The sequence below is a fragment of the Pseudopodoces humilis genome, chromosome 21 (genome assembly GCF_049639895.1).
Source record: "Pseudopodoces humilis isolate 2021_Gansu_Grassland_sample_001 chromosome 21, ASM4963989v1, whole genome shotgun sequence".
Classification (NCBI taxonomy): domain Eukaryota; kingdom Metazoa; phylum Chordata; class Aves; order Passeriformes; family Paridae; genus Pseudopodoces; species Pseudopodoces humilis.
The window spans coordinates 4,088,265-4,102,124 of record NC_142220.1 but is presented as its reverse complement, the minus strand read 5'-3'; the positions used below and the strand labels follow the sequence as shown (position 1 = coordinate 4,102,124).

General features: G+C 43.9%; 1 protein-coding gene across 6 annotated transcripts in view; it reads left to right on the top strand.

Moving 5' to 3' along the window:
- Window positions 1–13,860, top strand: part of RAB11FIP4 (RAB11 family interacting protein 4) — a 112,178-nt gene that overhangs the window by 87,902 nt on the left and 10,416 nt on the right. For 5 of the 6 annotated variants that reach the window (XM_005526697.3, XM_088065389.1, XM_088065390.1 and 2 more), the window contains 7 exons: window positions 4,562–4,785; window positions 8,092–8,283; window positions 9,785–9,919; window positions 11,333–11,368; window positions 12,317–12,416; window positions 12,820–12,923; window positions 13,445–13,585. In XM_005526697.3, the coding sequence (XP_005526754.1) occupies window positions 4,562–4,785; window positions 8,092–8,283; window positions 9,785–9,919; window positions 11,333–11,368; window positions 12,317–12,416; window positions 12,820–12,923; window positions 13,445–13,585 (932 nt within the window). The remainder of the gene's footprint in view (window positions 1–4,561; window positions 4,786–8,091; window positions 8,284–9,784; window positions 9,920–11,332; window positions 11,369–12,316; window positions 12,417–12,819; window positions 12,924–13,444; window positions 13,586–13,860) is intronic. The other variant, XM_014255882.2, reaches the window with a different exon arrangement.

Below are 13,860 nucleotides of genomic sequence, written 5' to 3'. Positions count from 1 at the left end.
CCTGTCTGTCAGCCAAGTTTCTAGCTTTCAGCTGTTTTATATGCATATTTTGGAGATTGCTTCCAACCTGGGAAATCCCAGTCAGGTCACTGCAGGGCAAGGCAGAGTTCTATTCCCATACCCACCTAATGCTGACACTGCTTTCCTGCCCCACTAGGATCAGAAGGAATCCATGGGAATCGGTGTCTTCTGGCTCCTGCTTCTGTTTGGGGTGGCTGTTGCAAAGGCAGGCTGGGCTTACTCATCTGCCTTCAATGCAGCCACACAATGCCTCTTCCGAGGAAGGGAATTCATTAGTTTCTGTGAAGTGGCCCTGGATCTGTGGGCAGCAGGTGCTTCTATAGAGCAAACTGTTGCTGAATATTCAACAGTTGCTATACAAGCGTCTGGCCGGCTGCCTGTGAAGCACTTGGAGTTATCTTGAGCATCCGATTAGATAAAAGTGCAAACCACTTAGGGCTTTAAAGCTACCCGCAGCTATGTTGTGTTGGTGGTATTTTAACGTTCAGGGTTGGGTTTTCTTTTTATGAGAATCTTCCAAGATCATAAGCAGCAGCTTTATCTCTTTTGACTCAGCCAACAAAGAAGGGAGCTGCCTAGGAGAATGACAACCCCAGTGATTCATATTCAAGTAGTCAGAACCTCATTCTCTTGCTGGTTTCTGCTAATGACATGTGCACTGGAAACAAATGACTCAGGCTAGTAGTGTCTATTCGTCTTTAAACTTCTTAAACTCCCCTTAATCTCAAGTTAGCTCTCTTAAGGCTACCTGAATAACACTTGTTCTTGCCAACCTCTAATTTGGTACATGAAATCATGAAATACTGTAGATATCTAAACTATGAAGGAATATTTTGAGAGGCTAATGTGTGCAATCAACCTTTTTTTTTTCCAGTTTAATTTCTTTAGGTGTGGTTTGTAAGCAGCTTGTGCTAGATGTCATCATTGGAAGTATAGTTCTGTGAGAAACAACCATCACTGAACAATTACAGCTTCAAATAACTTACAGCTTTACTCAGTAAGGTGTGGATGCCTGTATATTGTTTGCCAGTGACATGCCCCGATTCTGTTGTCTTGTAATAGCTTACTTAACCTGTATTAGTTGTTTTAAAGATGCTTTGTCTGTGTTCTCCTACTGGTTATTTAGGCCACAAAAGGAAGTTTTAATTAAATTTGTCATTGTGAGAGTTGCACTGGAGGCTGGTTTCACCCAGGGAGCTGAAGAGACACCCGAGTGGTGTTACCCGAGTTCCATTCTTTACAGAGTCTGCACGAGGGGTCCCCATGTGCTGGGAATATTCCATTATCAGGGATTCCACACCCCTAAGCTCTCCAAGCTCGGCACTGGAGCGTGTAGTCCCTACCCAAAGGGAGCAGGCAGGCTGGAGCACAGTCCTGCTGCTGTATGTCACCTGAAATTGTGTTAGCACCGATTGGAGGCAGACCTTGAGCACTTCAAAGCGTGAACTGACAGCTACTGGAGCTCAGCTCTCCTGCTCCTGGCACCGTCATTGGTGGTGCTGATGGCTTTGACAGGGCTGAGGTCTTCAGTGTGTGATTCTGCTGCTGGGTGCTCAGGAGAGAGGCTGGGATGTGCTTCCTAAACATCCACTGGGTTTGCATCGGGCAGTGGGGTCAGGCCAGGTTTGTGAAGAGGGGTCTTGGCAACCTGGGATGTGGCATCTGCTCTCCCTCTGTGAGGGAGCAGCTATGGGGAGCTCCTCCAAGGAGCTTGGCTGGCCCGAGTTCTCCATTTGTCCAGTCCCCATCAGTCGCTGAGCTCCCCACTGCTCGAGGATGGGATTAGCAGCAGGGAGGATGTGTTTCCAGGAGGGGTTCCAAGTCCTGCAGTGAGGCATTTCAGAAGCTGTAAAGCAGGTGTTGAGGCTTATGATGGATCATAGATCATCGCCTCCAAAAACTCTTTTTTCTTTTTATTTTTTTTTCTTTTTTTTTTTTCTTTTCTTTTTTTTCTTTTCTTTCCAAGAGGCTTTGAAGTGCAGGAATAGAGGAATTACACTTTGGAAGAGAATCCCTAGCACTGAGCAGGCTGGGGACAGCGAAGTGCGTGCTGTAGGTGTGGATCAGCTCTCCCATACAAGTAAATGTGAAGGTTGCCAGAAAGTGACAGAGAGAAGTGAGCCCTCAGCCCATAGAGATGACACTGCACGTTTAATTGCTAATGGACTCTCGAAAGAGCACCTCATCTGCTATTATTGGAAAAAGCTAATGTGTGGTGTTACCTACAGGGAGCAAAAAGGGAGTCTTTCGTGATCTTCTTGACCTTTACTTTCTTGTGTTAATTTGTTTAATACCAGGGAGATTTTCCTGCTGGAAAAACTTGCTTAAGCAGAGACTTCTCCAAGACCTCTGAAAAAGATGTGCTAATTGGGAGCTTCAAGGATCCACTGTGTACTCTTTACCCCTCTCTTTCCCTCCTGGATCAGACTTTTACCAGCTGGTGCAATTCCATAATGGCAGTCAGGCTTTATTGCATTAAACTTGTTAAGAAAATAGGAGGTCTGTGCCTGTGGGGCTCAGTGTGGGGGATGAAACTTCGGGAAAACATTAGATAAATAAACACTTCTGGCTACTTTTGAAACATTGTAATTGCTCCTAGCCATACTTACTTTTTCAACACCTACTAAAAAGGACTTCCTGCTTGTGCTATTTCTAGGTCCCAAGAGCAGCAGTGGCATTTTCCTTCTTGCTTTGGGAGGGTACAAGGGGCAAGTCAGGTGTGCTGAAGGACCCGGGGCTAAGGCAGGGCAGGTTCCAGGGCTGGTATGTGACCTGCCAAACCAGGGGCTCACTGGGGATGAAGGGCTGTGGCTCAGAGCTAGAAATCTAATTGCATGAGGCAGCGTGGCTACAATAAATCCTACATGGCATATACCAAGGATAAATCCTTTGGGATATCTCTTGAAGCAGTATCTCAGGAAAGTTTCAGGCATAATAAAGCTGACACAGAAAAGCAGGAAAAGGCTTTTTGAATAGTGCCAGGTGTCTCACTGACGTTGCTTGTTAATCTGGAAGGTCTGCTGAAAGCTCAGGTAGAAAAGCATCCAGGTGTCTGCTCTGCCTATGTACCTGGAATTTCAAACACAGCAGGCAGTGCTGTCCTTTTCCCTGCTGGGGTATTCATTAGTTAATGAGGTTTGAGCAGGGGGGGTGTTTGGAATTTCTTCAGCCTCCATATGTTAGGAGATTTCACAGTTATATAAATTGGTATTTCAGGAAAAAGGTGGTTGGTGAGACCTGCATTTCCAATAGGAGTTTCTGAAAATTATGAAAAACTGTAGCTTCTGCCTGGCTCTTTTCTTGCTGACATGGAAAAGACAGTTTGTGTCATCAGCACAGAACATCTCTGGTTCTGCAAAAGGGGGTTTGAGTTTCCTTGGCTCCAGCAGAAGAGTGTCCAGAGGCTGTGGGGGTGGACTCGAAGCTGAGCTGTGGCAAGGAGTGTCTCAGCAAACGTGCTCACCAGCAGGGCAGGGAGTGCTGGTGATACTGCCAGTGCCTTGGGATTCCTGGGTGGGATGACAGTTGTGCCTTAACACGAGGTTTATCCCTGAATGAAATGCTCCATTTCCTCTACCAGTGAACTCAGCTCCAAAAGCTTCACTTAGTAGTTGTAGCTCAATGGTCAGGCTGCCTGTGGAGCTTCCAGATGAGCTTTGGAGTAGAGCTCTGAGTCAGGACTTGCTCTGCAGCTCCGAGTTATTTGTATCCTGCTGGATGGAAATTGTCAAAGCAGCATTGAGTGGCTGCTTATTAAAGGATAGAGTAAAATCTTAGCCTTTATTTTTCCAATTAAGAATTTTTACTTGTGCCTCAGGGACAAGCAAATACAACCCAGCTTGTCTTGGCTATTCTTAGTATTTGTGGGGCAGAAGGGGGAGGGAAAGGGCAAACAGCAAGAGCAAAGACTTGCAGTAATGAGAATGATGTCTTATTTTAGTTCATACTTAATCAAGACATGTGGTTCCAGGAAGCAGGAAGAGATGATTTTGGGTTTTTTTTCTGCTCTCATATATCTTTGATTATCACCAAGACTTACCCTAAACAATTTAACACCTGCCAATTCTTTTTTCACCTTACAAATTTTTGCCCATCCTCAAAGACAGACTAAACTGTTAGGCTTATCTGTTTTGCTTTTGTTTTATCTGTAATATTAATTAGAGGACCAAGTCTTGATGACTAAGGTACTATTATCTCTCAAAAGATGCCTAATTTTGTTATAAAACTTTGAGGATATTTATTGCTTCAAGTACATTTTGATAGTGAATTAGGGTAAAACTGACTGCATTTTATAGCTGGATGTTGTGTCTTTCTCTCCTGGGAAGTCAGACAGAACTTGAGCCCCTCTGGAAGGTACAGGCTACTTTATTGGCTTGCAGGAACTGGCTTTGTAAAGCAGGTCAGCTTTTTGTTTCATGGCTTTTATTCAGTATCACTCTTGCTTACCAGGGCATCCAGAAAGTGTCTTACTGCTTCTTCTGTGTCGGCTGAACTGCCTTGAGGGATGATCTGAACTGACTCCCGATTTTCCTTGTGCCAGGGTGGTGATATCCAGGACTGTGCCTACCTGGACAGCGAAAGCGCCTACAGCGAGTCGGAGCTGTTTCCTGATGAGGACGTGATGACTCTGGCACAGCAGGAGGTTCACCATGAGTCTGACATGGACAGTGCCATCGAGAGCGCCCAGAGCTCGGAGGCCTCGGACGTCTGTCGGAGCGAGGACAAGGACGGGGTGCTCGGTAGCCTCTTCCTGCCTGGTGACAAGTGAGTGCTGCTTTTGCTCTGTGGCGTGTGCCAGGGAGGAAGGAGCCTTTATGTGGCTAATCCCTACTGATGCAGGCTGAGAATGGCTGATGGATTTAGAAATTTAACATCCATTTACAACATAAGGGGGATGGATGTCCAGGTCCTCTAAGTGGCTTAGATAGTCTCAGTCCTGGCTCCTTCTGGCACATTCTGTGAGTGCTCACAGGATTCAAGTGTTGCGTGGTGAAGTGAAAGCATTGGGTCTCTCCAAAACAGATCACTGCATTAGCATTCCCCAAAACATAAATTCTTCTCTGTTGCCATAAGTTTTATATGCTGTAATTAAAACAAATACCTCCTGCAGAGAAGTTCAGTATGGGGAATACTGCTGTAGTCTTTCGTACATCTTTTACCTGATGTTGTGGGCTCTGCTGGTTTGCTTTGCAACTTCATGTAACAACTTAATTCTTTGTGTTTCTAATTTTCCATAACCTTTATTGTGCAACAGTAAATTGTGTGTAATATGGGGTGTCCTGGCATGTGCATGTGTAACCATAGCTTGCTGTTAACACCAGTGTCTCTGTAACCCTAACTTGACTCTTCCCAGGTGTGTACCCAGGAGTGCTGGGTAAAGATGACTGTGGGGGAAAAGGACCCAATTTGGTTTAATCCTGCTTTGAACAGAATTAATGCAGTTACCACAGCGCAGAGCTCAGCTGGGCTTGCTTTGTAAGCCTCTGCCTTGTTTTCCCTATTTTTGGCCTGTCATCTTGATTTGTGCCTCTTGAGCTTTGTTCATTGCTAAGGCAGCCTTTCTTCTCTCTCCTGGGCCTCCTCAGATGCTCTTTATGCTGTCTCATTCCTGCCTTCCTCCTGAATTTCTCAGCTAGCTGAGTTCTGGTCTTCTCCCATTTGCCCAAGCAACCTCAGAGACTTTATCAAGATAATTACAGTTTCCATCAGCTCTTTATCAAACTTGTCTCCTTGGCATTCCCAGTTCTCCAAAGCCCCATCCTTTTGGTGACTGACTTTTTCCCATGCTGTGTTTGAAATGTTTTTCCTCCCAGCTGTGCCAGTCAGGCTCTTGTGAAGGGGGTGGGCAAGGCATTGTGCCTCCTGTACTCTCCTTCTAGGGCAGGCAGGAGCTACCAAGAGCTACTGTGCTACTACTGATAGACCTTGATTTGTCCTGAGACCTCCTCAGCTTTAGTAAATCTGTGGGAGGAAAGCATGAGAAGCTTCATGCCTTTCTGTTAAAGGAGGCAATAGAGCTATTTACTTTGGGCAATAGAGAGGTTTACTTTGCTGCTCGCTGAAGAAACAGGTGGGTTGTGTATCAGGTGTGTCAGCCCTCTGAAATCCTGCTCTGAAGGAGATTACCTGCAAAAACACAAACAAACAAAACCACAAAAATAACTAGAAGAAAACCCAAACAAACAAAAAACACGAAACACTTGAAAGTTCCCTTCAGAACTTTAGAATGAGGAAAGTAGGTCACTTTTAGCAACTCTTTTGCAGATGATTCTGCAATTCCTAGGCCTCTAATCTTGGTGGTTAAAGGAGCTGCTTCCCAAACTGATTTGGTGTAGCTGCAATTGAGATGCAAACAGCAGTAGAATTGTAAGGTCTCCCAAAAACTTATCAATACACAGTATGTCCGTGGCACAGCAGCACTTTATGAATCAATGTTTGTGTGATATGTTGAGCTTCTCACTAATCCCTCAGCCAAGAAGCCTTGTTAGATAAGTTTGATCTGTTTCTAATATGAGTACTTCTACCTTCATCCTTCAGTAGTGTGCCTGGCTTGACTTGCCCTAATTTCTGTTAATGTGAATTAGATAAATGAGTTGCAGGTTATAAATGGATCTCATCAAAACAGGCAAAACAAAAGAGCATACATCTGAAATGTTGGCAGGCTTCCTCTGCTACTAATTGCTTTTGGAGGAAAGGGATATGCAAATGATGCTTGCACCATCCACCAAAGGAACACTGGTGCATATCTTGTTTACAGCTCACAAGTGGAGTATTACAGAAAGAGGGCTGTCCCTGTAGAGAGGCTGAGAGGCTCAAGGTAGACTCAGAAGAAATTTAGGAGGAAATATTGTTGAGCTGCTGGAGAACAGTGTCACCTGGGAGCTACTGTCCCATGGCTCAGCTGGTGGAGCTGGAGATACAAGCACTGTGCACTGAAGCAAAGGAAGAGAAAAATGTAACCCAATCTGCATAAAGTGCCAGCAGATTCCATTAGTGCCTGGTCTGTACTGCAGAGGCCTTGGATTCTGCTGTAGAGGGGACAGTTGGGCAATGCCAGGACCTCATAATTGAAGCATCTATTTCAGGTCTTCCAGGTGTGTTTTCCATAGGGAGAAGTTTGTTTGTAAGAACTTTTTTGTGAGTTTACTGTCTTGTCTGTTTGAAAGCCTCACCAAGGTGGGAGCTGAGCAAACCTGTGTAAAACGCCTGCAGTCTGCAGGTGCACTGCACAGGGCTGTCTGGACTCTGGGCAGGTGAACCCTGTGCACCCTCTGCAGCCACCTTGCTCTGTTTTATTAGATTTGATGTGCTCAGAACTGTTCTGCCAGCTGCTTTCCTGTGGTGCCTGACTCTGCTGATCTGTTTACCTATGTGCCCTCTTTCTCTGAAGTCATGGGGTGCTGCCATTCCCTACCCATTTAACATCATTTTAGGTATTTTTGTGGTAGTTAGACAGCCTTTTCTTGTGGTCCCTATCTCCTCCAAAAGACAGAATTTGTCCTGATGGAAGGAAGGGCAGGAACCCAGCCTCCATTAGTCACATCAGTAGCTTTAGTGACTCTCTGGTAAGCAGTGAGCTGAGGTTTCTTTCTTACCACACAGAGGAGAGTGGCTGGAATTCCTGGGATGTGGGAGAGGGTGTTTCTGGATTACTGGGAAACTCTCTGATTGTGGAATAAAGTGACAGCCTCTGTCTTACACGTGTTCCTCTCACTATCCCATATGTTTTGGAGCTGTCTGCATGGTTCCTGCATTCAGAGCAGAAATTCCCATGTGGTCTTCTTCACATTGGAAGTGGTGGCTGAGGATCATCAAAGTGTGCTCTTTAAAGCAAGATGGTTTGTGTTGATCCAAACTTGTCACACAGGTACCTTTCTCATAGATTCTCATGCTCTTGTCTCTCAAGGCCACTTTGTCAGCTGCACATCAGGTACATTTAGCACTTCAGGGGTTTAGCACAAAGGTGGGTTACAGCTTCAAAGAGGGCCCAGCCTGTGAAGGTGGAAGGTTCCATATGAGGTGAGGTGCTATCAAAGTCGGCCTTCGAGATGTTTTGACCTCTTGTTTCAGGTCAAGTCCTCACAACCCTTCTGCAGCATCTGACCTCTCCACTTATTCCACCGCCTCTCTGATCAGTAATGAAGAACAGTTTGAAGACTATGGGGAAGGAGATGATGTGGATTTTACTCCCAGTAGCCCATGCCCTGATGATGAGACCAGAACCAACGCCTACTCTGACCTTGGCTCATCTGTATCTTCCAGGTTGCTCCTTATTCATTAACAAACAATTTTTCATTTTTATTCTTCTCTGACCATAGCAGAATTTACACTGGTTAGATAGATTCACCTTAAAATCAAAATGTTATCAGTTCATTTCCTGCCCTCTGATTGACAGACTGTATTTAATAATAAGAGCTATAGCAAATATGTTGTTTCTGATAACCTCTGTTGGGTTCTGTTGAAATAACTGGGCTATTTTGCTTGTTGAGATTTCTTTCTATTGTAGACAATAATTCCACAGTTCAGGGCTGGTATTGGAAGGAATCTGCAGCAAAGGAAACCAGCTTAGCATTGTGTACCCACCCTGATACAGGGAAGAGTTACAAGAGAGCCGTTTCCATTTAGTGTTCTGATACTACAAATCCTTAGCACTAATCTGTGAGGGGAAATGCTGCAATTTTCTCAGGAGGTTATTTGAAACAAGCATCCTATTGACTTGGAATGTCTTGGGAAACATAAGCAAGTAGCTGCTGTCTGTTAGGAGCTAGAAATGCCACAGCAGTGCACTTGCCTCCTGCATGTATCCTCTGTCTCTGCAGCTCTTACGTCCTGTGGCCAAGGCAGATCCAGATTTTACAGTCTTTCCCCCAAGCAAGGGAGTGGATGAGCAGGGTTGGGAAGAGCTGAGCATGAAGGTTCTATAGGATTTGTTTGCTTGGATCAATAGCACACAGAGGTCTTGTCTTCACTGCTAACACAGGACAAGCTCACTGCATCTTTCTGTTCCGCATGCAACCCCCACGTGCTCCCCTCTGTTTCCAGCATTTCTGCAATCCAGCCTGGCCACCTCTCCTTTGCATGCAGAGCCCTCTCCACTGCCCCCTCATGATGATGGCTCGTGTCTTTCATCCCCTCTTTCCTCAGGTTTATGCAGTACTTTCCATTCTCATTCCTGGGGCTCAGTACACATCACGCCATGATTGCTCTCTTTTATTTGAGTTTATTTTCTCTTTATCATGCCAAGGGGTACTGTTACCTCCTCTATAGACCTGTGTCCACTTCTCCCTTCCTCCCCATTCCAGCATTCCAGGGATCCTTTCATCCTACCATCGGAGGGGGGTTGTGTGACTTCTTATCAGACCACTCTGTTTTCCATCTTCCTGCCTTTCTCTTGGAGAGAAGACTCTTCAGGTTGCATGCCAGGCTTTAGTGGGAAGATGGGCAAGATGAGAGGGGGGCATAGCTGCCTTTGCTATGTGCATCACAATGGGCCCCATGTAACTTTTGCTGTTGTTTGGTCACCCACACTGATTCTTTCCACTGCCACCCAGAAACATCCACGTCCTATGCAAGGCCTCAGCTCAGACAGGTGGACTTGCCCTAAGAGTAGCACTGGCCATCTTCAGCTCCGATGTAGATGAGATGTGGCTAGAGATGGTTCTTCAAATTCCCTCATCTGTGATTCTGACACACAGACACAAGGAAAACCTGATGTGTGGGTTGGTTACCACAGCCAGTAACATCTCTCCTTTCCTGCAAACAGCGCTGGCCAAACCCCCCGAAAAATGAGACATGTTTATAACAGCGAGTTACTGGATGTTTACTGCTCACAATGCTGCAAAAAGATAAATCTTCTCAACGATTTGGAAGCCAGGCTGAAAAATTTGAAAGCAAACAGGTAAGCAGCTTATTGCAGTACTTTTGGCAATGCTGCCTTGGCATGGGACTGGCTAATAGCAGGAGGAGAGGGAGAGAGAGCCCCTCTCCATTCTGTATCCCATTCCATCTTACACATGTGTTGTTCTTACAAAACAGTAAGAAATTGAGACTTGGATATGTAGCCCAAACCAAAATGCTGTTCTTCATCAGCTGTTAAATATTTTTCTGGTTTAAGGTGCAGACATTATTACTAAACTCAAATATTTTAACCAATGAGCTCTTTGATTGCAGAGTGAGAGTGATATTTCAAGGAATTTTTCCCAGGAAGTGGGATCTGCTGTGCTGCTTAGTGCAGACCTACAATTAGCTACTGCTTTCTCCAGGTGGGAAGGAGGGATCTCCAGATCCTTGGCTAATGCACATAACCTTACATACACCTCTCCTAAAGCTACTGGTCAGCAGAGGTACTTGGCTCCTGTGGGATTTTTTTTTGTGATGTCAAGAGAACTTGGAAAAATGATGAATCTTGTGGCAGAAGTTACTTTTGGAGTTCTTTGCAATTTCAGCCTTTTGGTTACATTTCTTTGCCACTTCATGACTCCTAAGCTGTGCTGAGCACTTAGAAAGTGCTTCTAACAATCACCTAGAGTTTTTGAAGGGAATTATTTGGTGGGATTTTAGCTCCCCCTAGAAACTGGATGTGTGTCCTGCCTGTTGGCGTAATCGTTGGGACTGGGCATGCTGTGCTCACTGCTGCTTCTCATGATGTGCAGCAGCACAGAACTTGTCATGAACAATGTTCCTGCCCTAGCAAGGAGTCTGCCAGCATCCAGACTGTGACCAACCAGGACTTTGGGAATTTTCTGAGGGAGGGATATGCCTGATCAAAGCCATGTCTGTGCACATGGAGATGTGATATCCTCTGACTGAGAGATGCAGCAGGATATTTTGATCTGGTTCCAGTGCTGTTGTCTGCAGCAAGGGGTCTTCATTTAGATAGCACCAGTCTCTGGCTGTACAGGGGAACTGTAAAAATGGAAGGACCTCAGTTCCTGTGCTGAACTGGGAAGCATTATGGGGAAGGATAAACTAACTGTTCATAAAATCATCTAAAACCTGGAAATCCAGAATAAATGTCCATCACTAACTTGATGTCCCTTTGTGGTGTTTCTAATGTTAGTTTCGCTCTGATTTACACTGACAAATCTCTGCTAAATATAACAGTATTTGCAAATTGACTTATTAATGATCACAATAATTTGTGACTTCACTCATCTTTGCATTCTTAGTAATTGCAGCTTTTCATTCAGTTATAAAAGAATATTGTTCACAAAATCGTATTTTGACCTGGCTAAAAAAGTCTATTTTATTTCATTGTGCAATTAAAATTGAATCAAATAAGTGTTTAATTTCTGTATCATTCCTTCTGTAGCCCTAACAGGAAAATATCAAGCACAGCTTTTGGAAGGTAAGAGCATTCAAGTTTTCAATGAATATTTGTGGAATCAGCTATAACAATTCCATAAGTGGGGGGTGGGAGATGAGTGGGAGACAAAATAATAAATAATAATAATATTACAGTTTTAGAAAAACAAAAATGTACCAAGTTTTTAAGGGAAGGGGTCTGTGTTTGGTATGAGTGTTGCAGAATATAAAAGCCCCTGGTACTCTTGGAGCAGGCTCCTGAACTGGAAAGAGCTCTAAAATTAAAAATACTAAAATTATAAATAAAATATAGTTTTTGCTTGTCTGCCAAATGTATTCCTTTGTACTGCTATTCTATCAGTCCAGCTACTGCTTCTTTAACCCTCATAATGTGGGCCTTGCTGCTGTTGCCAAAATGTGAAGGAAAGCAAGAGCACTCATTTAAAAAGGACTAACAGAGTTGTCATCTTCTTTTGACTGAGTGAACCAGCCCTGGGCTGGGGAGGGCTTTGAGGTTCAAGGACATTTTAGATAATCTCCAGTGTTACATATTCTGACACTATTGTGCAGTGGGAACTGCTTGAGATTTCTTTTTGGTTTTGGGGTTTTTTATTAAAGTTCTTACTGTATGAAATTTTCTAGCTTAACTGTACCAACCAATGTACAGTGGTGACCTTATTTTAAATTTGTAATAAGGCAAATACAATTCAGTGCATAGTGTGAATGAGACTTAAGTAATTTTTAAACTATGCTAATGCTGGTTTGATCCTATCAAAAGCAACAAAGAACTCACTCCATAGAACTAATGTTATTGACTGTGCTCAGTATGACTTCATTTAGCTACCAGTCTCTTGTAAGACTTGGGCTTAAACAGTTGTAATTGTCACTGAAATGATTGCACAGATTTTACCATCAGATGTTCAAAGTCTGAAGCCAGACTCTTTGTCCTTCCTCCTCATCAAGCAAAATAATTATCCTTCTGATCTTTCAGACAACTCTTCCACAACAGTAACTTCAGCAGCAGTAATGGCAGCACAGAAGACTTGTTCAGAGACAGCATAGACTCCTGTGATAATGATATCACTGAAAAGGTGAGAATCTCTGCTCTGTGTGTAATGTACCCAACCAAATCCTGCTGGAGCCCTGCATCAGGGGATCAAGATCTTGCTCAAAATTACCCATGATCTGTAGTAGCTTATTCAAAATGTCCTTGATGTTACATTACTTTTACAACTTTGCTTGGCAGTAATGCAAGAACTGAGCAAACACAGATCTAGGCATTGTTTTAGGTTTTCTTTATGGTGTATTTGCAGTGTGCACCTTCAAAGAGCATGCAGGGTCTGGTGAACTCAGAATTGCAGACTGTAATTTTACTGCTGGCTTTGCAGAGTATGCCCCATTTTTAAATGGTAGAGTAGCTAAATGCCAGTTAGGAACAGTGAAGGGGGGTTTGAAGAGAGATTCAAACTCAGTTTTCTCCACTTGTCCTTCCAGGTAACGTACCTAGAGAAGAAGGTGACAGAATTGGAGAACGATAGCCTGACAAATGGTGACCTGAAGAGCAAACTGAAGCAAGAGAACACACAGCTGGTTCACAGGTAAAAAAACACAGAACCAGCTCTCTTTACCATGTCAGAGCAAAGCTAGAGAGCAGCTGTGGGGAAGGGATATTTCTACCTGTAGAGTATGACCAAGTCTTCTTCCTTAATGCTGACAGATGGAATAAGGCTTCATCTGAAAAGTCCTGGTGGAGTAGGGCTGCTTGCTGAATTTTCAGCAAGAAGAGGCTCCAGACAAGTGTTTTTGACTGAGATATCACTGACTTGTATAGAGAAAACTCTTCTGTAGTAAGAGAGGTTACCCCTGGTGGTTGGGTTTTTTCCTTGCACGTAGAAGAACAGACAACTGGGTCTTAGTCTCATCTTCTTGAAACCAAAAGAATAATAGATGAACTGATACTAATTAATTCTGTGTTTAATAGTAAATATGAGAGATACTGGGAGAGGTTAAATGCCGGAAGAGATGGTGAATTAGAATGAAGAAAAGTAGTAGGCAGGAAAGAGAGAGGCAATGAATTTGCTTCTGAAGCTGTAACTGAAATGAGATTTGATTTCCTTAGAGTTCATGAGTTAGAGGAGCTACTGAAAGACCAAGAAACATCAGCAGAACAGACTCTAGAAGAAGAGATAAAGAGGCACAGAGAAGCTTACACCAAGTATGAAAAAGAGAAAGGCACTGAAATTGAACTGCTAAATACAAGGTAACAAACATCTTGGTGTCGCCCTGAACAGGGAAAAAGATCTCCTTGCTTTTACTTTGCTTGTAAATATAGGCTGTTCCCCAGCAGACAGTGCACAGATGGTGGCAGGTTGGCAACTTGGTAGAGTAGCTCTGCAGTCACATGCCTAATGCCCGAAAGCTTGGAGGATGCTTTACATTAATGCTTTAATCTACGTGGCCCATGTAAACAGCTTAGTTGGATATTTGGCATGGATTCAAGGAGGGAATTGTGACCAGTTCTAGTGAACATTTGTG